This window comes from Elgaria multicarinata, chromosome 17 (assembly GCF_023053635.1).
Source record: "Elgaria multicarinata webbii isolate HBS135686 ecotype San Diego chromosome 17, rElgMul1.1.pri, whole genome shotgun sequence".
In the NCBI taxonomy this organism is placed as follows: Eukaryota; Metazoa; Chordata; class Lepidosauria; order Squamata; family Anguidae; genus Elgaria; species Elgaria multicarinata.
Window position 1 is genome coordinate 7,789,509 of NC_086187.1, and position 22,681 is coordinate 7,812,189.

The following is a 22,681-nucleotide window of genomic DNA, read 5'->3' on the forward strand; positions in this document are numbered from 1 at the left end:
ATTTTGAGTGCTATTAGCAATGGATTTGCAGCTATAGAAATCTCATTGGAAGAAATGACAGTGAAATTCTGTTGTCTCCACATGAAGTTAGAGAACTGAACATTTCATTTGTGTCATGTCTCCCAACCCATAGCCTTTTCAGGGTATAGGAGAAAACAGACAAAGATGTGATTCAGGGCAAGCATAGTCAGACCTGCATTCAGGGGGCCCTCAGCCGGAAGATATGGTCTTGCTATCATCCTCTGAGTCAGAGCAGGAACTCCCAGCAGAACCTCCATCTCCTCAGACTCGCACAGATCTAAGATTATAGAATCAGGCGAAGGCCCTTGAACAGCCCAGCCAGCTACTCCAGAGGAGGTGGAACTAACCGCACTATAGGTCGTGGGTGCCTACATAAAGCATCAGCTGGCTCTAGCTTACTGCTGAGACAACATCCTCCTATGGTTCTAGTAGAGGAGAGCTCCAGGCTTCAAAGCTCACTCGGTCCTATCCATGGCCCTGTTGCAGCTGCCCTTTGCACAAGAGGGCTTCTGTCTTTACCTAGCTTACTGTTCCTGATGCACTTATGTTGACCAGACTCTATCTACCTGACACAATCTCATCTGGCTTGACTTGACTGTTCTACATAGTTTGGATCTCCTTGCTCAGAGCTGACCTTGCCAAATGACAGTAGCTTCAAGCCACAGGTAACCAGAGAATGGGGCAGTCTCTTCCTCTACCACTGTCGCCTCTAAAAGGAAGAATGCTAATAGGTTTCAGGCTTTATATTATTCAGTATTTATTTATTTATTACATTTCTATACCGCCCAATAGCCGGAGCTCTCTGGGCGGTTCACAAAAAAAAATTTTGTAGCATAGGCACTATATAAAATTCACTGTTCTAAGAAATAGTTTGGCAGTAGCTTTTGGAAGCATAATTACTATATTCTGTTTTTTAATTTTGTATGGTGGGGAGGAGAAGATTAATGAACAAAGCATTGCTTATTTAAAACATTTCTAATTATCAGAGATTCTTCATTTTGGCCACCCACAACTGCAGCTGTCCTTAAAGAACGTACTGCAGTCACAGCACACAGCCATTTAGTATCAAAACACTAACTTTAGTCTGCAGACGTGCTTTACAAACAACTAATAGAGGTTTGTTATTCCATGAGAGTACAGGTTTCGGTTTTAGGAGTTAAAATGTGTTCCTTGTGGGAACTGAGAGTAAGGGCTAATCTACACCAAGCAGGATATTCCACTATGAAAGCGGTATGTAAAAGGCAGGAGCCACACCAAGGAAGATATAGCAGTATATGGTATGTGTCAATGGGTCCCAACAGTTGTCAGTGTACTTCAATACCGCTATAAAGCGGTAGTATGGCTCCTGCCTTTTATATACCGCTTTCATGGTGGAATATCCTGCTTGGTGTAAATGAGCCCCACGTATAATGTCAATATTTCTGATTTCAATTCTCATTCACTCACTTTCTCTCTCCCCCCACCCCCAAACCAAATGTTCTGAGAAATGATGCTTTTAAAGAACTCTCAGCTATCCTTGGAATGCAGCTGATAACAACTATCATGATCATTCCACTATTCAGTACAAAACAGTTACCTAATCAGAACTGAACTGATTATTTTGCAATCGTTGAGTTCCATCTAGCTACATTAAAATGTATGGAGAAGCTTGTTGCTTTTAATAGGATTAGGTTTGTATCCACTAGCCTTTTGTGAGAACAAACAATAATCCTTTATGGCAGGTCACTGTAATTCCCATTTTAGATATATAGAACTGGAATTTGGAGGCGGCGACTTTCCAGGGCCTCACACTGAATCCGTAGTAAAAATGGGGAATAGAACTGGGTGCTCCAAAATCCAGTTTTGTCTGCTAGGCCATATTGTCCTTGGAAACCACATCAGGGATTAGTTATATTCTTGTCATGAATCGAAGCCCTTGTTATGACTGTGGTGTAGGAAGCAGTTGGGAGGGTACAGAGAGAGTAGCAGTGCATACAACCAATTATCACTAGTGTCCTGCTAGAATTGGTATAATTGTGCCGCCAGGCAGTATACAAGGGCTGTCAACCAAAGCAATATTTTTTTAGTCTGGCTTTTTAACAAATAAGTTAATAAATCAGTTTAAATATACATTGCAAAACCTCACTGAAGGTGACTTTTTGAGAATCTGGAAGGCTGCTTACAATCAAACGCTATCACTCTGCTAGAAGGAAAAGGCATCTTAATTAATTCATTTATTCAGAAGTATAAAAACCATTCACGTAAGAGCATAAAACAGATAGCACTGACAACAAATAAGATTTAATCGTTTAATATTAATATTTAATAATCTTTAATATTTTCTTGTTCATCACTGCTGGAAATAGGAAATATATAATATTCCCTATTATGCTAGCATTCTAGAGCGACAAATGATTTTAAAATAATAATAATAAAAAAAAAACCAAGACCATCACTACTGTGGGAGATCCAGGTTTAAAAGACAGAATAACATTAATTTCAGTCAGTCGTCTATGAGTCAGTCTACTGATTGAGTTGATTAATGCTCACAGACTTAAATGCAAGTTGCAATGGGATGGAGAGTTAACATATGTTTATTAACATTTATATTTGTATTTGTGTACTTTTAGTGTTTGTGCCTCCAGATGCAGCACCTCATTACAACCATATGCCTAAATAGGGTTTGCATTCCATTGAAATAAATGTGATTTGCTTCTAAATAAATATGTTTTAGGATCTGACTGTATGTGGTTCAAAACAGACTTCCAACTTGAAGTCACAAAACTGGGAACCCCGAATGAAAGGATGGAATAAATCCGACTTAAGGGGCAAATCTAAGTGGTGATGAAAACAGACTGCTAATGCATTAAGTGTGTGTGCTGAAAATAACCTTGCCTTTAAGCACTCACCTGGGAGCCATAGATACTAAAGATGGTGAGCAGATTGTATGTACAGGTAAGCAGATTGCATTCCATTCAGGTAAGTCAGTGCTCTGGAAAGGAAGGAAGAGAAGCATTCCATCCCTCCTTTGCCCCCAGTATAGAAGCCGAGTGGCCTTCCTTCTCCACAGTGTAGAAATGCGGCTAGAGGAGGGTCCCTCCTCTGCCAGCCCCCAAGCAGATAGTAAGAAGTTTTGCAGGCTAGTAACTTTTATGGGCTTGTTTACAAGGCTGGTTTAAAGAACTTTTTCTTCAGAAGAAATTGGAAAACTAGTGCAGAAACAAATCCTTATTGTTTGTTAGTATTGCTAAAGAGTGAACTTTCCCTTGAAGTAGAGCTGTGTGCACAGCTCTGAATTGTGAATAATGAGCATGGCTAATATGAAACAGCAGGTGGTATACATAATGGACTTCTGAAATATTCTTACCTTGAAATATGGAAAGTGCTCCAGTGAATATATGTTATTTTCTTACTTTGTTGTTCTGTCTTAGCATGCTCACAAGCTTTATCTCTAGGCAGCTGCCTTGGGCATAGGAACATAGGAAGCTGCCTTATACTGAGTCAGACCGTTGGTCCATCTAGCCCAGTATTGTCGACACTGACTGGCAGCGGTTTCTCCAGGGTTTCAGGCAGGAATTTTTCTTGCCCTGCCTGGAGATACCTGGGACCTTTTGCAGATGCTCTAACATGAAGTAATAAATATTTAAAATAAATAAACACATCTTTGCAACCACAAGGGGCAGAAATTCTTATAAAAATAGAAAGATCATGCTCTTCTAACTCTTGGAAGTTTTTTTTCTGATCCACACGAAGCTGTTTCAGCATCTGTGACTTGCCCACCCTAACTTAAGAACATAAGAGCCATCCTGGATCAGACCTAGGATTCATCTAGTCCAGTACAGTGTCCACACAGCGGCTAACCAGCTGTCAACCAGATACCCACAAGCAGGACACGGGTGTAACAGCACCCTCCCACCCACATTCCCCAGCAACGGGTGTATGTAGGCTTATTGCTTCTGATACTGGATACTGCTGTGAGTAATATCAAGGAACTCTTTTAAGTCCTTGCCTGCTTACCCCATCCATTGCAAGGTGGAGTTGCAGAGGCACATTGCAGGTTTCACACTAAAGTTATGGAAAATGAAATTAGATTGGCTAAAAAGTGTATGGATTTCATGTTTCTAGATAGAACATAAAAGATTGCTTTGGTGTGGCACTGAATATAAGCTTTGATAGGCCCCAGTTTCCCCTTTTATTAATAATATTCAAATACCTGAGAACCATATTCTATGGTAATTAGTTTGAGAAAGATCAGAGGGTTTCTTGTTACTGTGAAGAGAGCCCTGCATAGCAGTAGCTTCTCTCCAAACGCCACGTTTTTATTTTTTATTATTGCATTTATATCCCGCCTTTTTTTCTTCCAAAGAACCCAAGGCGGCGTACATAATCCTCTCCATTTTATCCTCACAACAACAACAACCCTGTAAAGTAGGTTGGGCTGAGAGTCTGTGACTGGCCCAAAGTCACCCAGTGGGTTTCCATGGCCGAGTGGGGACTAGAATCTGGATCTGGCTCCCAGTCCAAAATTTTAGTCACTACACCTGTGAATTTACACTGAAATAATTGGTGTACTTCAGACAGGGAGATGAGCACCAGAAAATAAAATGCATGGTCTGACTAATCTGGTTTTAAGAAGGGTGATTATAATTTTTATGATAAGGTCAAGGTCCACATAGATATAAAACTAACTTGTAAGTCTGTTACTCTCTTTTAAAAAAAAGTTTATTCAGCCTTTTAATTCCAATTTAATTTGCAGTAGGGCTAATTTCTCCAGAGGTCTTAAAAAGGAGATTACTTAATGCAGAAAATTATCCTGTAACTACCTTGATTTGCTCACAAAAGGTTTCTAAAATTGGCCAAGGAATTCTCTCCCCAAACTCCTGCCTTCCAATACATGTTTGTGGATGAAGGGGAGATTCTTAACAAGGTTAGTGATCATGAGTAAATGATCACTAGCATGGGGTGGGCAACACACCCAGGAGTCTCTGGGGCACCCCCCAAAAATACAGAAATGAAGGGGTGAAATTTGCCACTCAGTAGTCCTACTGAGTGTCACAGTGGTTACATTTAGCTTGTTTCTGGTGCTCCATAGCGGCTGCAGAGTGCCAGAGAGGCCAAATGTAACTTGTTAACAAACTAGACTTGGTCGTTTGGGTGCGCCATAGCCGCTATGGACACCATTTCTTTTGAGATTTTTTTTTTAAAAAAAATGTTTGTGGAGGTGGAGAGGTCCTCGTTCCCAACCCCACACAATCCTGAGTAAGTATGGTGACTTACTGAGGATTAATTATTGTGGAGAATAAGGTTACGGCTTCTGTTCCATAATGGCATCTTGCAGGTTGCTCAGTAGAATATGGAGTCTTCAGTTGTATAAAAAGGACCATTAGTAAAGGCTCTGGTTTAGCCTCAGCCCTGACATGTTGCCTTGTATCTAAAGAATCTGCAGTGGCAGGATGCAGAACTGGTTAGAGCAGCCCCTGGATGAGTTTCAAAGCAATGTGCACGGCCAGGATATAGGTCACAACATCATATTTCTGTACATAATATTTAAGCAACCTAATTCATGTTCAGTGTCAGCCTCTCAAGAAAATGTGCTGTAAATTAATGTTGCCGATCGGGGTGAAAACTGGCATCTTTTATAGCACTTTGTGATTCCTCCATCCCTTCCTCTCCAGGGAATTCTTTAGGCTGTGGATCCTTCGCATTATTCACACTAAACCCTCTTCACATTTCCCCACAATCATGCTAGATCCTGTTAGCAACTGAATTCCCTTAAGCTTTGATGAGTTGCCTTACATTAGGCAAAGTAGTACATCCTTTCCCCCCCCCCCCCCCGCAAGCATTGCGCCATTGTAGCTTTCGCTACATTCCTCAGACCTGCAAAGCGCCTTTCAACATGAGTAGTTCGCGCGACTCATCAAAATATGGGATAAAGGGCAGGGAACCTACTTTTATGTACGTAACAATGGTAAATATTTCACTTCTGCTACATTTGCGGAATGTAACCACCTCTGATAGTTCCTTTTTTAAAAAAAAATCCAGTTTTTCTGTTCCAGCATTTCATTCTGGGAGTGGCTGCCTCACTCTTCCTTGTAGCAAGGGAGAATGAAGGTTCTGCATCATGTCAGATCCGTCTTTATGGGATCCTTGATCAACATAACAAGTGTCCTTTGTCCCCCCACTTCCAGGCCATTCCCAGAGTGTTGCTTAACTTTGTACAGTATGTTCCAGTAATTTTACAGAGTGGCATTTGATTGACAGAAGTTGTGGTGTGTTCTTTCTTTCTTTCTTTCTTTCTTTCTTTCTTTCTTTCTTTTTATGGTGTAGCTTACTACACTTTCTGTCCTGAAGTGATGGGTGCTCTCTCTCTCTCTCTCTCTCTCTCTCTCTCTCTCTCTCTCTCTCTCCCCTCCCTCCCCCCCCCCCCCATGCCTATGTGCATTAATTTCTTTTGGAATTCATGAGAGTTGTGATTGATGCGCCTGGAATGCCTCTGGTACCCATTGCCAAAGGAAATGCCAGCCTATACTGCAGCTCCAGAGGGGAAGGATGAGACTGGACATTTTGACCGTGGGCAGTTGAGGTGCAAGGAACACCTCAGTCAGCCACTGCCAAAATGAGCCCCTGCTCCCTATCTGTAAACATCTGGAGGGAGAAGAGCAAGACATCGTTCCTGATCCCTTGCAGTATAACAGGAGGTGGGGGGGGGGGTCTAAAACAGTAATCCAGTCTTCCTCTACCTGGTTCCCTTCAGATGTTTTGGATTACAACTCTCAGCATTCTATTGGCCATCCTGGGTAGGACTGATGGAAGGGCCCCAGGCCAGGGAGGGCTGCTGTAATCTCACGCACATTACCGGGCAATAAGCCTCATTGAACATAGTAGGATTTACTTCCTAGTAAATGTTTGCACTGAATAGTAGGAGCATGGGGTGGGCATGGCGGATGGAGACAGGAGCTTTAAGTATGACGTAAAGTTTTCATTCACAGCTTAATTTTAAAGAGAAAATTAAATAATTTCTACCTTGCTTTTAGCACAATGCTTCCCTCATTTAACTTAGTAGCTATACAAGCAACTGTGAGTACAGAGAGAACCTGGAAAAATGTGGGGCTTTTGGGAAGGGGGTATTAATTTGAAGTAAATTACTCAACCCACCTCCCTTCCTGCTCATGATCTGCAAGTCCGATGGAACCTCCATTGCACATATTCACACAGTGAAAAAAAAAGTGTGTGGGGAGGGAACCCACTCTGCTAGTGCGTACAGAAAAGTAATGACAATATTGTCATGGGGAAATATTTCACATTAAGTGGCCATAAATATGGTTGTAGGCATTCTCAAACTCATTTCTTTTCCTTTCATTTTTTGCTACATTTGTGACAAAATGAAAGCAATTTTAGGTGCAGAAAATTATTTCTTTGATAGTACTCTGCTCAGTTCTTCGCTTTCATTCATGAGCCTCTTCTGTCATTCAAACTCCATTCAGGACAAATCTATATACAGCAGTAAGACCGGTTAGGTTCAACTTCTTCTCATCTGCAATGTCTTTTTAGACGGCAATCCTATACCAAGTTAAATGGGGGAAAGCGTATATAAAAGACAGGAGCCACACTACTGCTTTATAGCGGTATTGAAGTGCGCCCATTGACACATACCATATACCACTGTATCCTGCTTGGTGTGGCTCCTGCCTTTTATATGCTGCTTTCATAGTGCAATATCCTGCTTGGTATAGATTAGGCCTTAGTTTGATAAGTACTGCAGAAACTTATTTCTTTAGTAGTATTTTGTTCACTCCTTTGCTTTAATTCACTGGGTTCCGCTGTCATTCAAACTCCATTTGATTTCTATGCCTACTGCTCTACTGATGCCGTAAGAGATTTAAAAAAAAACTTGGCTTTCGGCCACTGGCTGATCCAGGAACAGCAACTGCCATGGAACCCTCAAGTCCAGCATTCTGCTTCATCTGCGAGGAATCATAGAGCAACTACCAGTATTTGAAAAGTACAACTGCTCTTAGCAGAGCAAGTGAACGTCTATAGTTAGGGAGCTTATTAAATCCAGTATACTTACTTGAGCCATGACATGCAGTAGCCTCTGAGAAAGTGAGCCTTGATTTTTTTATGTTTCTCCACTATAATCATCTCAAGAAACTCTGGCTTGATACATGTGGGTAAAGTAAGACTTCAGCTATCGCCTATTGTTTAGGCAGACTTGCCTTTCTCCTCTTGTCTCCCATGGTGTTAGCTATTTGATGTGTTCAGAGCTTGTACGGAAGCTGTCTTTTGTAATTAACAGAGAAAGTTCCCAAATTTGGTGTTTTTACTTAAAGGCAATTTGTTATCTTTTTCCATAATAGCATTCTTCAGTTATATACAATCATATCTGATGTAACCTCTGAGTTTATTGCAGTAGTCAAGACATATATTTTTAAAAATGATACCAATTTGGATGATATCGATTATCTAGACGCATTTTAGGTTGGATTCAGGACTGAATCAGTCATGGTTGCCCTGGTGGATGATCTTTAGGAGAGAGAGACAGGAAGAGTATGACCCTGTTGTTCTTGCTCCATCACTCAGAGGTTTTTGATCTTATCAACCATGGTATCCTTCTGGGTTGAGAGTTGGGGACACCGTATTGCAGTAGTTCTGCTCCTACCTGTAGGGCTATTTCTAGAGAATGGCATTGAGAGGTTGTGTCTGGTCCGCTGACAATTGTGCTATGGCGTGCCTCAGTTCCCAGTGCTGTTCAACGTCTATATGAGGCTGCTGGGAGTGGTCATTATAAGGTTTGGAGCAAAATGCTGACGACATCTAGCTTTATTTCTCTGAATCAGCTGTGGCTGTTTGGATCCTGGACCTGTGCATGGATGCAGTGGTGGGGGCTGAATAGGGGCCAGTAAACTGAAGCTGAATCCTGGCCAAACAGGGGTCTTATGTGGGAGTGGTTCCTAGTTCTGGGAGATAAGTAGGCTAACTGTTGTGGATGGGGTTACATTTTCTCTGGAGGATCAGGTGCTGATCAGGGTATTTATCAGCTTCAGTTTATATGCCAGCTGTGGCCATTCTTGAACCAGGATAGTTTGGCCACAGTGGTTCAGACAATGGTAACTGTGAAGTTGGAATTTTTCAATACGCTTTATGTGAACAGCCCTTAAGGCTGGTCTGGAAGCTGCAGTTATTACGGAATGCTGAGTGGAGCAACCTATCAGCGGCATAGAACACCTGTGCTGAAGGAACTGCACTGGCTGCATACTTCCTGTTGGCCTGATTAAAGGTGTTGTTGTTGTTGGTATACAAAGCCCTAAACAATTTGGGGCCTGGTTACCTGATCCTTGAGGTCATCTGGTGAGGCCTGCCTGTTATGCCACATACTTCTGAGGTCCACTCTGCAGCCTTTCGAAGCAGAGCGTTTCGTGTAGGGGTGCTCACTGTGCAGAATAATCTTCCCCCAAGTTTAGACATACGCCAAGAGCTTTTTATTTTTAAGCAAATATTGGAAGACCCATCCATTTATGCAAGCCTTCCCTGTGTAGCGTAGCAGATTATCTTATGAAGACACAATATATTCTATGTATAAGTTTTTGTTTTTATGCTTTGTGTACACCATTTTGAAACCTTTAGATGTATGCAGCTTATAAATACTTGTAAATAAATTAATAAATAAATAAGCCAACAACAGAGAGTCTTCACCAAATTCATCTGAGTAATGTTGAGTCCAGTTTCCTTTCCTTTTTCTTAATGAGGCATGTTCCCTGGTGTTGGCAACTTCTAAATGTTGGCATCTTGTTTCTTGTAAAACAGACATGTAATTTAGAAGCCGTCTTGATACTCAGGCTAACAGCTACTTCCAGACACCAGGAACATACCAGCTGCTGTGGCGGCCTTCCCCAACCTGATGCCCTCAAGATGTGTTGGACTGCAACTCCCATGAGACTGCAATTGATGGTAGTTGCAGTCCAACACATTTAGAAGACACCAGGTTGGAGAAAGCTATGCCGTGGCAATAGAACAGCATGTACAGCCACTTAAAACAGCAGTGTTTATGGAGGCAGCTTACAAGTCTCTTTCATTTTTCCCTTCTAATCTTTTGAGCTACTGGTTCTTAACTATAAGAGAGAATGAGCTAGTCACTTACGTATTTCTCATAGTACTTCCACACTTTAGTGGGCAGTGCAAAGGAGTGCCATTTTTATTTATTTTTATTTTATTTTATTTTTTTGGAGAAAGGCGGGATACAAATAAAATAAAGAATAAATAAGGTACAGTTGTTTTTATCTTTCCTTCTAGCATAAGAGCTAGTAACTCTAAGATTAATTCAAAGGAGGGCACAGAGTTGGCTGCCCTCAAATGTGACTGAGAGCTACTTGGAAAGTGTTTGTATCACTTCAGAAATGATTCCTGCTTAGGGAGTCTTATCTTGTATCATGAGAACAACCTTGGTCGTTGCCTGGGTGGGTTAATCGCTTCTCTTACAACTCTCTAGGTGATGTAGCTGATCATCAAGCTGGTTGGACACAATAGATAGATGTTAGGCCATTCTTTACTACTACATTTCTGCACTGGTAGGAACGATCTACACCTTCCATCACTTTTAAATCATCATGAGCCTACTTGAACTCTGTGTCTTCAACCCAGGTGAGATCTTAATATCCTGGCTAAGCTTTGCAGAACAGTGGAGTGTTTCTCATATGTGCAGAGAAGCACTGACCAGACACTGTATAGACATAAGCGTCTGTAGCTAGAGTGGTAATAGTGGCTGGGATGTTGGACTAGGACTGTACCATGCAGGGTTGTTTTGAGGATAAAGTGGTGGTGGTGGTGGTGGTGAAACCATGTGTGCCATCTTGTGCTCCTTGGAGGGAAAGGTGAGATACAAATGTAATAAAGAAAAAAAATGCAAATAGTACATAAAAAGTCACTATCCTATGCCTTGTAAGGGATATTTGTAAACCGAGGGATATTTGTAAACCGCACAACCTGCAGAAGTTCTGATAAAATGGTGTGTGACTGCTATACCATGTGAAGCAGTCACACTGGGTGGGTGAAATATTCTTTTTAAATTGATTGCTAAATTTTTCTTGCATATGGATTTTTGTGTGTGTGTCTCTCGTGCAGGGTAATGAAATGTAAGCCACATGCAGCTTTGGCAGACCCATTGTGCAGCTAAGATTATCCTTAAACATAATAGGTGCATATTTTAATATGAATTTGGCTACACATGGGCTGTCCTGGTGGGAAAGAGCTGGATAGAAATTGTTCTGACCCTCTAGATAAGAGATACAGGTACCCCTGGAATCCATCCAGGTCCAGTTTCATGCCTGCAGCTGTTCAATAAGAGTGTTGTTGTTGTTTTGTTTTTTCTTGAAGAACTGTGTTTGCCATAGAAATGTGAAGGCCCACACAAAAACCTGAAAGATTCAGAAAAAGAATTTCCTCTCTTTTTAGCAGTGAAAAAGTTGGAAGTTTTGGGGAACACTGAGGGGAAAAAGCTATGAATTATTTTTTTCTTTTGGAATGAGTAAAATGCTTTTTCAGGCAAAGTTTTACTCATTTAAAATTTGTAGGATGAAGATTGTTATGTAAGACTATCTACTACAGGAGGGGTAGACAACTTCTTTGGGCCCATGAGCCAATTCGGCAATTTGAGAAACGGGGCCCCACCACAAATTGGCTATCATGGGAAGCGTAGCTAGTCACCTGCCCTAGAAGCAGTAGAAGGCAGAGGTAGGGTCTGAGGCCCAAGTCATTAAACAACTCCTTTGAACACACTGCTACACAGAAACCCATGTCACAGAAAGCACACTCACTCAACTCTCCCCTTTTCCTCCTCTCTGCAAGCACAGACAAAACAGTGCTCATTCTCTTTTAGCATCTCTCCAAAATCCCCCTCCCCAAGTCTGTGCCTCTCTCGCCCGCGCATGCATGCGCTCCTGTTTTGGCATCCCTCCCCAATTTCCCATTTTTCTCCCAGCTGGTTTGCCTGGTCCCCTGCTGGCTTCCTGCTGTTCTCCCTCCCCATTCCCCTCTGGCTTGCCACTTTTCTTCCTAGCCTCTCTTCTCTCCCCCCCCCCCCACCACCACACACATACTGGACATAAGTGACAGGAGTTCTTTGTCTTGGTGGCTGGACATGCTGCAAAGGAAAGCATTGCCCTACAGCCAGCCCTCATCTTCATTTCCTAAGAATATCTCCGAGCCCCACGTGTGACCCAGAGGCATTCATGGGAAGTGAAGATGGCAGCAGCTGGAGGCCTTCGCTTTGCACTGAAGTGATCTTAATGCTAGTAAGAAAAAACAGTAATTTTAGGATGGGTGGGTTTAAAAGTGGAAGGCGTGGAGCATCTCGGTGGGAACCAAGAAGCATGTCCAGGGGTGCACTGGTTCCTGAGGGAACCATGTTGCCTACATTTGTATAGTTTATACTGTAGAGTCCTGTTTTAAAGTTTAACTTGATACCCAAATATACTTCTAATCCTACATATAATGGGCCTGTTCAGACAACACACTAAGCCATAGTTAGGCAGCTAACCCTTTTTTCAGTATGTTTAAACCATGGTTAAGAATGGTTCACCTGACATGCCAAGTCGTGGTTCACATGGCACACTTAAGCCATTATGACCCTCTTCAGATGACACACTAAGCCATGGTGGTTAAGCATTTTGAGCTTAACCTCCGTGGCTTAGCATGTCTTCTGAACAGGGTCATTGACTGTATGGGTCTGTTTCTGTCTAATATACTTCCTTCTGTTTACTGCCACTACAAAATGTGTGGCTTTTATTTCCAACTTTTGTTTTTCCTTATTTCACAAATGGCAGTAACCTAAGATACATGTGCTTAGGTAGCATAAGGTGCAGCAGTTGGCAGCTCTTTCTCCTGCACTGGGCATATTCACAATTTTGTTTGTACAAAGCTAAGGCTGCAATCCTAGGCAACTTACCTGATGCTACCATTGAACTCAGTAGGGCTTTCTTGATGAGTGGCTGCACTGGTGACACCTGACGGAGGTAGGCCTGTCCGTTCCTAGCTGTGAGGCAGGTAGCGATGTAGTCTTGTTTTGTGACTCCGTAACTGAACTTTGGTATAAGTGGAGGCACAGAACTATGGCACACGGGGTCACCATGTCTCAGGGAGAATTTATTCAACCTTTGGATTTTTAACTAGCTTCATTTGCTAGGTACCCAATTCAGGTGTTTGCCTCTAGTTACATGACACCCAGCATCCAGTTCTTAACTTGTGTTTTGTGTGTGTGGTGTGTCTTTGAATCCTCTTGGAGAAAGGCCCATGTAAGGCATTACAGGGCATAACCTCGGAGGGAGAATGGGTGCCTAATAATAATTCTTTGGTCACAAGTGGTTCTCAGAAGCACTAGTGTTCTTATACGGGAATAGATTTTGAAGATATACCATCATGGAAGAACTACCTTGTAATGTACAGTCTTAGGAAGTAAGCTTGCTGTGTCATTACTGACAAATCTGAAAGCCTTTCCAGAGCAGGAGAATGCAGCCGGTGGATTGTGGGAAGGTGAATGATAATGAGAGAGCTCTAGGCTGGTGAAGACTTAAGGGCCAAACTACACTTTATACTAAGCGTTTGTTTATTTTTTTAAAATGTGTATATATTTATTGACTATTAACATTTACATACTACTAAAAAGCAGTCGCTGGCTATTTTCTTCCTTCTGAAAAAGCCCCCCCCCCCAGTCTCCAATCCAGATTGAAACTGCAGCATGAAGGCAGGAGGGGTTTAAACCTTCATCCTGTGCCACTTTCTTTTTGAAAATTACATACATAAACAGAAGCTATTTCTCCCAAGTGTAAACTCCTGTATCATTGTTCTGATTCAGTTCAGAGGCCCCTTTGGCTGCTTTGTCCTGAAGAAAAAGGCCAGTTCTAAGTGCAAATGCTTAACGCGGTGTGTAGTTTGCCACGGAGACTTAATATGCCTCCTAAAAGTTAGCCCTTTATCTGAAAAGGTTTTGCCAAAGTAGTCTCTGTGTTAGCACTAAAGTTCCGTCACTGTTCTATAAACCAATGGTAACCTTTGAGGCAGCTATCATGAAAGCCAATGAGGCTCTGTCCTAGGTGCTGAAAAGCCTTTGAAGGTCAGATTCTTAACATGAACTGGGAAAAGACAGCTTTAGAAACTTAATTTGTTTTACAACTGTTGCACAATCACATTGCTGAGAGGAAGGGCAGCATGAATATGTGACTTGATGTGCTTTTAACATTATCGGCGATTCTTGATCAACTACGGGCACAGTCTTTTGCACGAATTTAATCAGAACATATTAGCAAGTTAGAAGCAAAATAAGAGACAGCAGAGTATCATAGGAACAGAGACATGGAAGATCTGAAAAAAAGGTCAATTTATGGTGTTAGAACAAAATTTATAATACCTTAAAAAGGCAAGTAACAAATAATATTAACTTGTATGTTAGTTGGTATTCATCTTTTCTTTTATTATGTGAAAGAGCAAGTAAGTTCAGTGAGTACTGATCTTAAGTCATAGTTGTGAGGGCTATTATAGTGAATACCATTTGTAAATACAACAATCTTCTATACTAGTGCATGGGCTCCAAGTTACTGATCTATTTCTGTCTTCCCTGTCCTTACAAGCTGGAGATGCTGATGATCCACCAAGAATTACTCAAAATCCAGTCATCAATGGAAATGTAGCAATGGCTGATGGTCATAACAACACCGAAGAAGACATGGAAGATGGTGAGTTATCCTTCTGCTTACTTTGGTGGTGTGAGAAGCTGCATTCAGAAACAGATGGGGAGAAATAAACATTTATACATATGATATTACCCTTAATAAGAAGCACTGGCTGTCTAAAATTGGGACATCGGCTTGTAGGTCAACTGATATCAAAATGCCCAACCCCCCACAAGCTCAGCCCTTTGCACTATTTTTTTGATGCTAGGACTAAAAACTGATGCAAACCCAGTAGGTAGGGGGAGTTTGTCTCTTGCAAACAAAAGATTTCTGCATGAAGGTAATGAATTCTGAATCACAAATTTTGTTGCCCCGACTGTTTGAAATTCCAAGTTTGCAACCATAGTGGTTGGTCTGATGGACTTATCCTTTTAGTATCCACATTGGAATTTTCAATAATGTATTCTTGATAGGAAGCCGCCAAACTGGTACTTCAGAATAAATTGAAGAATTTACAGCAATCTCCAAACCTAATCACAGGCTTCCAAAAAACACCTGGCCTCCAATTTAATTGATGACATACGATTCCGTGTCAGTTGCTCATAGTTATATTCTTTGTAATCTTCAACCATACTTTGAATTGTAGAAACCACTGCAGGCCTAGACTCAACAATCTAAGGCAATTCATTCCCCTCAGAAGTGCCCACCCGAAAACATTAAAATGATGGAGAGAGGTAGGATTACTCATTCTTAATAGCCTGTCCCTTAGAGCACTCATCTGTCTACAAAGGGCTCCTGTTCTTGAATAGGGAAGGCACTGAAGGAATCAATTAAATGCTCCTCTGAGAGGTCATTTGATATTCCATCCACCCCCTTATTGTTCTGTTCAATCACTGGGACATCCCACATAATCATATCTGAGTTTGAGACCCTTGACTGATCAAGATTTGAATCTTGAACATCTACACCTTGATCAAGTGCCTGCCTTACATGATAGTTCCACAGCGGGAACAAAACAGTATTTCTAAACACACAGGAAGTGGCAACACCTTTCTCTCTCAGTACTTTTACTTTCTGCATTGGTCTAGGTGGTATAATCAGGTTTACAAAAGTTAGCAAATACCTCCTCCAATTAGTCAAACTGTAAAGAGCCTCAACATGTCTCACGTTCACCAGCTCAAGATTACATTTTAACTCAGAAAACATCTGGCTCATATCTTTATGTTCTAGGAAGGATATGAACCTTTATAGGGATATGTTGTCAAACCGATCTGGTGGGATTTTGTAAGGCCAGTTCAGACCTTGGGTTAATGACAAAATTAAGTGAGGATCCCTGGAATTTCTTATTATTAACTAGGTTCTGTAAAGAAGAACTAAGCTGACACCCCTGAGTTTGTACGGAACACTTAGGGCTGGATAGAGTAGAAATCCCCTCTTTGGAGGAAGAAAAATTAGTCTGAGCAGAGGAGAAAGTGCCTGCTGAACTATTACTCACCTTTGACAGCGTAATCTCCCCTATGTACAGTCTCCCATGGGTGGGTTCTCAGGCAACCCCTGTATGCAGTCACCTGGGGGCCTGCACTCATTGCAAACATACTTTGGTTGAACAATACCTTCACGTTGAGTGGCTGTTCCTCCTCCCGCCCCCCCCCCCAAACACAGGGCAAATATAATTTGAATTGTCTGTGTTATCATGCACACTTGCTCAGGCAAAGCATGTCCGGTATCAAGTGCACAGTGAAGAGTTCGTGAGCATTGCGCTCCGAGGGCAGAATGCTTGAACTGGAGGCCCAATAGTACATTAGGTCTGTTTGACATTGAGACAGCTATTTCCTTACTCTTGGCCAGGTCTTGTTGGAGATAAATTAGGGAGTGGTATGCTTTATTCTTCTGGTTGCTCTTTTAATGTTGCTGTTGTTTATATGTGGTGTTTTAGATTTTAGAGATTTTAAATTTAAATTTTCAAAAATAGGAGTACATACATATTTAAATGAACTTACATAATCTTAAAAATAAAAACCTGCTCATGCACTTTTAAATATGATGTAAGAATAAAAATGTAACGTAGTCCTTTAAGGGTTTTGAATTAGTGGTTGTCATTATTTGTATTAATGTGTTACAAGCTGCCCTGAAGGCTCTGTGGAGAAATGTTGGTGGATTAGAAATTTTGCAATAAGCATCAAGACATTTGCCTTTAAAGCCCAGTATACCAGGCAGCAAGTACTTGAGGCCAATAACTTATTAAGTGGAAAGTGTCACCTTGCTTGCAAACATTTTCACTGCCATGTATTTATCTCAGGTCAGGTCAACACAAATGAACCTGGATGAGATGTGTGCATCCTCATCATCATATCTGGCTTGGTTTCATTACTTGAGTCACCTGAGATGATTAGCTGTGGGAGTGACATTTAGCAGTTCCTCCGCTCAGTCAGTCTTTGTGGTATTCCATGTACTAGTTTGTGTAGGTTGATCTATTGTTGTATTGAACTGGCTGGCCTTTTTTGATTTGCATAATAAATCTTGAGGACCATTTTTGAACAACTAATTCTGGTCTTGTAGAATGTCTGAAAGAAGAAAATATGTTTTGGAGAACACAGTCTAACAATCAACTAGGCCTTTAGACTCACTGAAATAAAATAGTTTTGACCATGAGGATGGGTGGGTGTGAAGTTTTCCCATAGTCATTGAAGTAAAATAGTTTCACCATGGGCCAAGGGCATGAGACCTCCCAAGGCAATGAGTTTGAGAGTGAGGGTCCTACACTAAGGAGAGGGACCTCTCCTGTGTCCACAACAAATGAACTTTTGCTGATGGTGGGACATGGAGGCGATTGTCCCCTGAGAATCTGAGTGTGTGGACTGCTCACACAGGAGCTTTCGCACTTTGAATTAGGCAAGGATACTGACTAGAAGCCAGCCATCATTTATATGCCCTTTTTTGGCCACGGAAGGGCCCAGAAGCAGCAGACAAAATAATAAAAGTGGAGTAAACCAAGTAAACACCTTCATACTAATAAAAGAACAGCAAAAAACCCCCACAACCCTTAAAAAGACAGCTGACATCAACAATCACTCAGTATTCAAAGTCTTCCCAAACATGGCACTCTTCACTTGCTTTCTAGAAGTTCAGAGGGAAGGCGCCAGACAGGCCCACAGAGGTGTAGTTCCAGAGGTTGTACACTACCAAGAAACATCTGTCCCCTGTGCCCACCAGCCTAGTGTCAGAAGATGATGAGATGTAGAGCTGAGCCTTACCTGATCATCTCAATAGGTGGACACAATTACATGGGATCCCCGTAATACAATGTAATACATTTACCTTCAAACAAATTCCCAGGGCCGCTTACAATAAATTAGAAATATACCTAAAGGCATACACATAATATATTAAAAAGCCTTTGATGCTTTTGATGCCAACTGGATTGTTCTTACCATTGTTGCTCCTCAACCCTGTGCTCTTGCCATGCTCTTGCTGTTTCCATATCTAACTTGCACAACGTGTTTGGGCTGTTTTACTGCGCAGATGCGATGCCACAGCTTGCAATGCCACACGGTGCAGGGCCTGTGCACTGTTGTCCTTGCACGGGGAGCCACAAGGGCAAGCTGTTTAATCCATCTTCAATGGTTTCTTTTCGTTTTCCGCAGACACAAGCTGGAGGTCGGAAGCGACGTTTCAGTTCACAGTTGAACGTTTCAACAGGCTGAGTGAATCAGTCCTAAGTCCTCCCTGCTTCGTACGGAACCTTCCATGGAAGATCATGGTGATGCCACGGCTTTATCCAGACAGGCCGCACCAAAAAAGTGTAGGGTTCTTTCTTCAGTGCAATGCCGAGTCTGATTCCACGTAAGACCCTTCAGATCATTTTATAACTGTATATATATAGCATCCCTTTTCTACCTGTTGCATTTTGTTAAGATTCATGGATGACAACATAGAGTCTGGATAGCATGGATGACATTGGATAGAAGTGTACAAAATCATGTGTGGTGTGGACAATGTGGATAGGGGGACAGAGGGGGTTAGATAAATTCCTGGAAGAGAAGGCTATCAATGGCTACTAATCCTAGTAGCTGCATGCTACCTCCAGTATCAGAGGCAGTATGCCAGTGTACCCCAGTTGCTGGGGAACATGGGTGGGAGGGTGCTGTTGGACTCGTGTCCTGCTTGTGGGTTCCTGTCAATAGCTGTATGGCCACTGTGTGAACAGAATGCTGGACAAGATAGACCCTTGGTCTGATCCAGCAGGGCTCTTATATTCTTATTAAAGACTGAAGTATCACCAGGCAGGAAGGGCATCTGGGTAATAGGGTGTGTGGATGTGGGTGTGTGCAAATCTGGGACAAAGAGGTGGAATTGAGGGAGGCACATTGAAAAGACTAGGTAAGCCTGAGGTGGGCCACTTGCTGCCAGTTGTAAATTCAACATTGGATAGAGACAGTTGATGTAGTCCCAGGGGACGGAAATTTACAATCTTACTTTTATCAGTCCAGGCTTTCCTGTAGAAATGCAATGTTCTGAAATCGGCAGAACTCTAAATTAGGAAGAATGGATATTAAAGTGTAAATTCCAATGTTCTCTAGCACTTAACCATATGTGTTTTATACAGTCCACATCGCTAATAGTAGAGCAAATAATGAAAATAGCCCAATTTTTTTAAAAAAAAATGCATTGGCCTGAAGCATAAATTTGATGCAGAGCTGCAGATGACGGTCCCCTTCTAATGAGGTGCCGGTTACATGAATGTACAAAATCTACCTGTGTATATTAGAATGTTCAGCCAGCTGTTTGCAATTGTTTTTTGCTGGGTGGGGGGCGGGGGGCGGAGACGGACATAAAAACTGAGTATGGGGGCGGGGAACAAAAGAAATGCTAAAAACAAAAGTTATGGGGCTGACAAATAACTTTAAAGAATTTGTTAACCATCTAGCTTTTATTTCATTGGTCATCTAATTTGAATTAATTTGAACATTATTCACTATGGGCAGAACCCTGATAGGTTTCTCTTATGCCCTACCAATTCCTGCCCACAAACGGCACCCACCGCTTGCAGAATGAAGATTTAGCGCTTCCAGGCCAACCAGAAATGAGTGAAAGCCCTCGTTTCTGGAACGGGGCGGGTTGGCAGATCTTCTTACATAAGAGATCTCTGACAACTTGTCCCGATGAGAAATGAGCCTTTCCGTTTGTTTCAGGGCTTCTTCTGGGAAGCGCTTAATCTCTGCTGCACAAGTCGTGGGTCCCACTCGTGCAACGGAACCGGCGGGACGCAAGAAAGTAGGCAGAGACATAATTGCCCTGTTGGGTTCCTCGCCAAAGCTCCTTTTCAGCTAGTGAATGCAGTGCAAGAATTGTTCCATTTTTTAAAAGCTGTCTTCCGTATGTCAAAGCTTTGGCTGATTTATTAATTTAACCTTCTTAAAATGTGTAGCCCTGACAAGGCAGGATGGGACACAGGAGAAGCAGAGTGGTTCCAGCAGAATTTTGTGTTCTGGCTCTCCGTTGTTGTTGTAGTAGTTATTGCTATTTGTTCAGTTTATAACCCTCCTATATACAAACTACCCTAGGTGGCATACAAAGCTAAAGCAATCAATAAAACAATAGTATTGGCAGCATAAAAATGTTAAAAACAATTGCTAAAGATTTTAAAAAGCAATAAAATCATACAGCGCAAAAACAACATGTAACGGTCTGTGATAAGATTCTGAAAAGGGAAGGCCTGCTGGAATAATCGAGTCTTTCATGCCTGTTGCCCTATGATTGGGGTTGGAGCGCTCAAAAAAGGGTTGCAAAATTGAGTGGCCGCCGGCGTAGAGTTCACACATTTAACATCTGTTTAACTGCAGCGTTCATATCAGCAGGGGTCTCTGGCATTCCCATTTGAGTGAGCAAGCCATTGAACTTCCAGGGGGACCGTGGTTTTTCTGTGTGCTGTTCCTTAATCTAGTAACCCTAAGTCTTTCTGAGTGTTCCTCACTGCTTTAGTAGAGTTGTAGCATTCTTCGGTAATTCACGGAAGTGGAAGATTTTTGTGGAAAGCAGCGTATAGAAGCAGCTCTGTGAGAAACCGCGCTGTGATATTAATAATGACCCATCCGCCTGAAAAGAGTGCTGAAGTGAAGTTTTAAACAGGGATGCCAAGAAGGAAAGAAGGCGTGCTCAGTAAAGCACAATTTATGGGTGTATTCTCTGCAGCTTAGTATGTTAAGTATTATCTCTTTAATTGTTGCAGGTCATGGTCTTGTCATGCGCAAGCAGTGCTCAAGATCATAAATTACAAGGACGACGAGAAGTCTTTCAGTCGCCGCATCAGCCACTTGTTCTTTCATAAGGAAAATGACTGGGGCTTTTCCAACTTTATGTCGTGGAGTGTAAGTAACATTGCTTGGCCGTGCGAGAGCCAGTGTGGTGCAGGGGACCTAGAACTAAAAACAAGACAAAACAGCAGTTTAAAGTCCCACCCACAAAGCTCTTTGGGTGACCTTGCGCGGGTCTCTCCCCGCATTTCCCCCTCAGTTTAACCCTCCTCGCAGGGTTGTTGTGAGGATAGATAAAGTGGATGCGAGTGAAGGAAGAGCCGAGATCCTTGGAGGAAGGGGGGGATTAAAATTCAGTCAACACAAATGGGCATGATCAGACCCACCTTAACCTCTGAGGTAGTAGGTGATCCTGCTGATATAAAGAGTGATGAGCAACTCTGGATCTGTGTTTATCCGCTATGATCATGCCAATTTCACCACTGTATTGGCAGCGGGAGACATGGGGGATCAGCTGCAATTCGATTAACAGAAGAAGCAGGTGTGGTGTCCACCACCACCCTCCACCACATTGTCTACAGTTGTGAAGCTACCAATACAGGCTCAGGGCCAAGTGGTGGTAAGGGGGGCAGTGGAGTCCACTGACAGCTCGAGACCAATGTCATTCAGTGGGAGCGTCTAAAGCAGTGGTTCTCAACCTTCCTAATGGTGTGACCCTTTAATACAGTTCCTCATGTTGTGGTGACCCCCAACCATAAAATTATTTTCGTTCTTCTCTACACGATCCATTGTCATGGGATGGTTTGCTAATGAAAATAATACATAACAATAGCTTTAATAATACAAAAGATGATACATGACATAGTTCAGTCAATACAGTTTCCTAAGACCATTGGAAATATGTGTTTTCCGATGGTCTTAGGCGACCCCTGTGAAAGGGTCATTAGACCCCCAAAGGGGTCCTGACCCACAGGTTGAGAACCGCTGGTCTACAGAAACCTGCGATGCCCTGTCCCTCGCTTGTCCGAACCCAGAACTCTTATTGGGGGAAAGGCAGGCCAGAGTTCTGGGCTGACATGTAACACTAACCAAGTCAGAGATGGAGCATCTTCAGACACTCCTTTTGGCAGCAGGAGTCCAACAGAAGCAGCCTAGCCATGCGTACTAGCATACTGACTAAAAAATGCTAGTTGCTAACGACTTCCCAGTCTGATTTAACTTAATTTGCAAGCGAGGCAGAGTCATAACAGTCCATAAGCTTATTGTGTTTGTGCATTTGATTTTGACGTTCTTGGTCTCAATCCCTTTTTGTAGGAAGTTACTGATCCAGATAAAGGCTACATAGAGGATGACAAAGTAACTTTTGAAGTGTATGTTCAAGCCGATGCTCCACACGGCGTGGCGTAAGTAGCTTACACTTGAAGAAAACAAAATAATTGCCACCTGCATGCCTTTGTTTCCTGTACAACTTAAATTTTAGTTGACAGATTTGAATTGGCTACAAATATCTATAAAGGCTGTAATGGATTGGGGCCATTTTAGAATCATGGAAGAATAGGAATGGGTAAAGGCTTGAAGGTCATTGCTCTAATTAAATCTCTTGCATTGAATCAGGATCCCTTACACTGTGTTTATAGCTCCTGACTGAGGAATTAATACGATAGTGGGGGAGCTTGGCTATAGGTTTTTACTGTGTGTGGAGTATGCTTTCTCCCAATGAATACTTCATTCATATGAACCTGCTAGGGCTGTGCACGCACACACACA

The 22,681-nt window shown here is 42.1% G+C and overlaps 1 protein-coding gene across 2 annotated transcripts in view; it reads left to right on the plus strand.

The window, feature by feature from the left end:
* USP7 (ubiquitin specific peptidase 7) overlaps positions 1-22,681 on the plus strand; it is an 86,181-nt gene that overhangs the window by 24,735 nt on the left and 38,765 nt on the right. The window contains exons 1-5 of one of the 2 annotated variants that reach the window (XM_063143540.1): positions 10,529-10,638; positions 14,619-14,723; positions 18,305-18,503; positions 20,890-21,028; positions 22,229-22,317. In XM_063143540.1, coding sequence (XP_062999610.1) covers positions 10,605-10,638; positions 14,619-14,723; positions 18,305-18,503; positions 20,890-21,028; positions 22,229-22,317 — 566 coding nt within the window. In that variant the 5' untranslated portion in view covers positions 10,529-10,604. Of the gene's footprint in view, positions 1-10,528; positions 10,639-14,618; positions 14,724-18,304; positions 18,504-20,889; positions 21,029-22,228; positions 22,318-22,681 lie in introns of those variants that run through there. The other variant, XM_063143539.1, reaches the window with a different exon arrangement.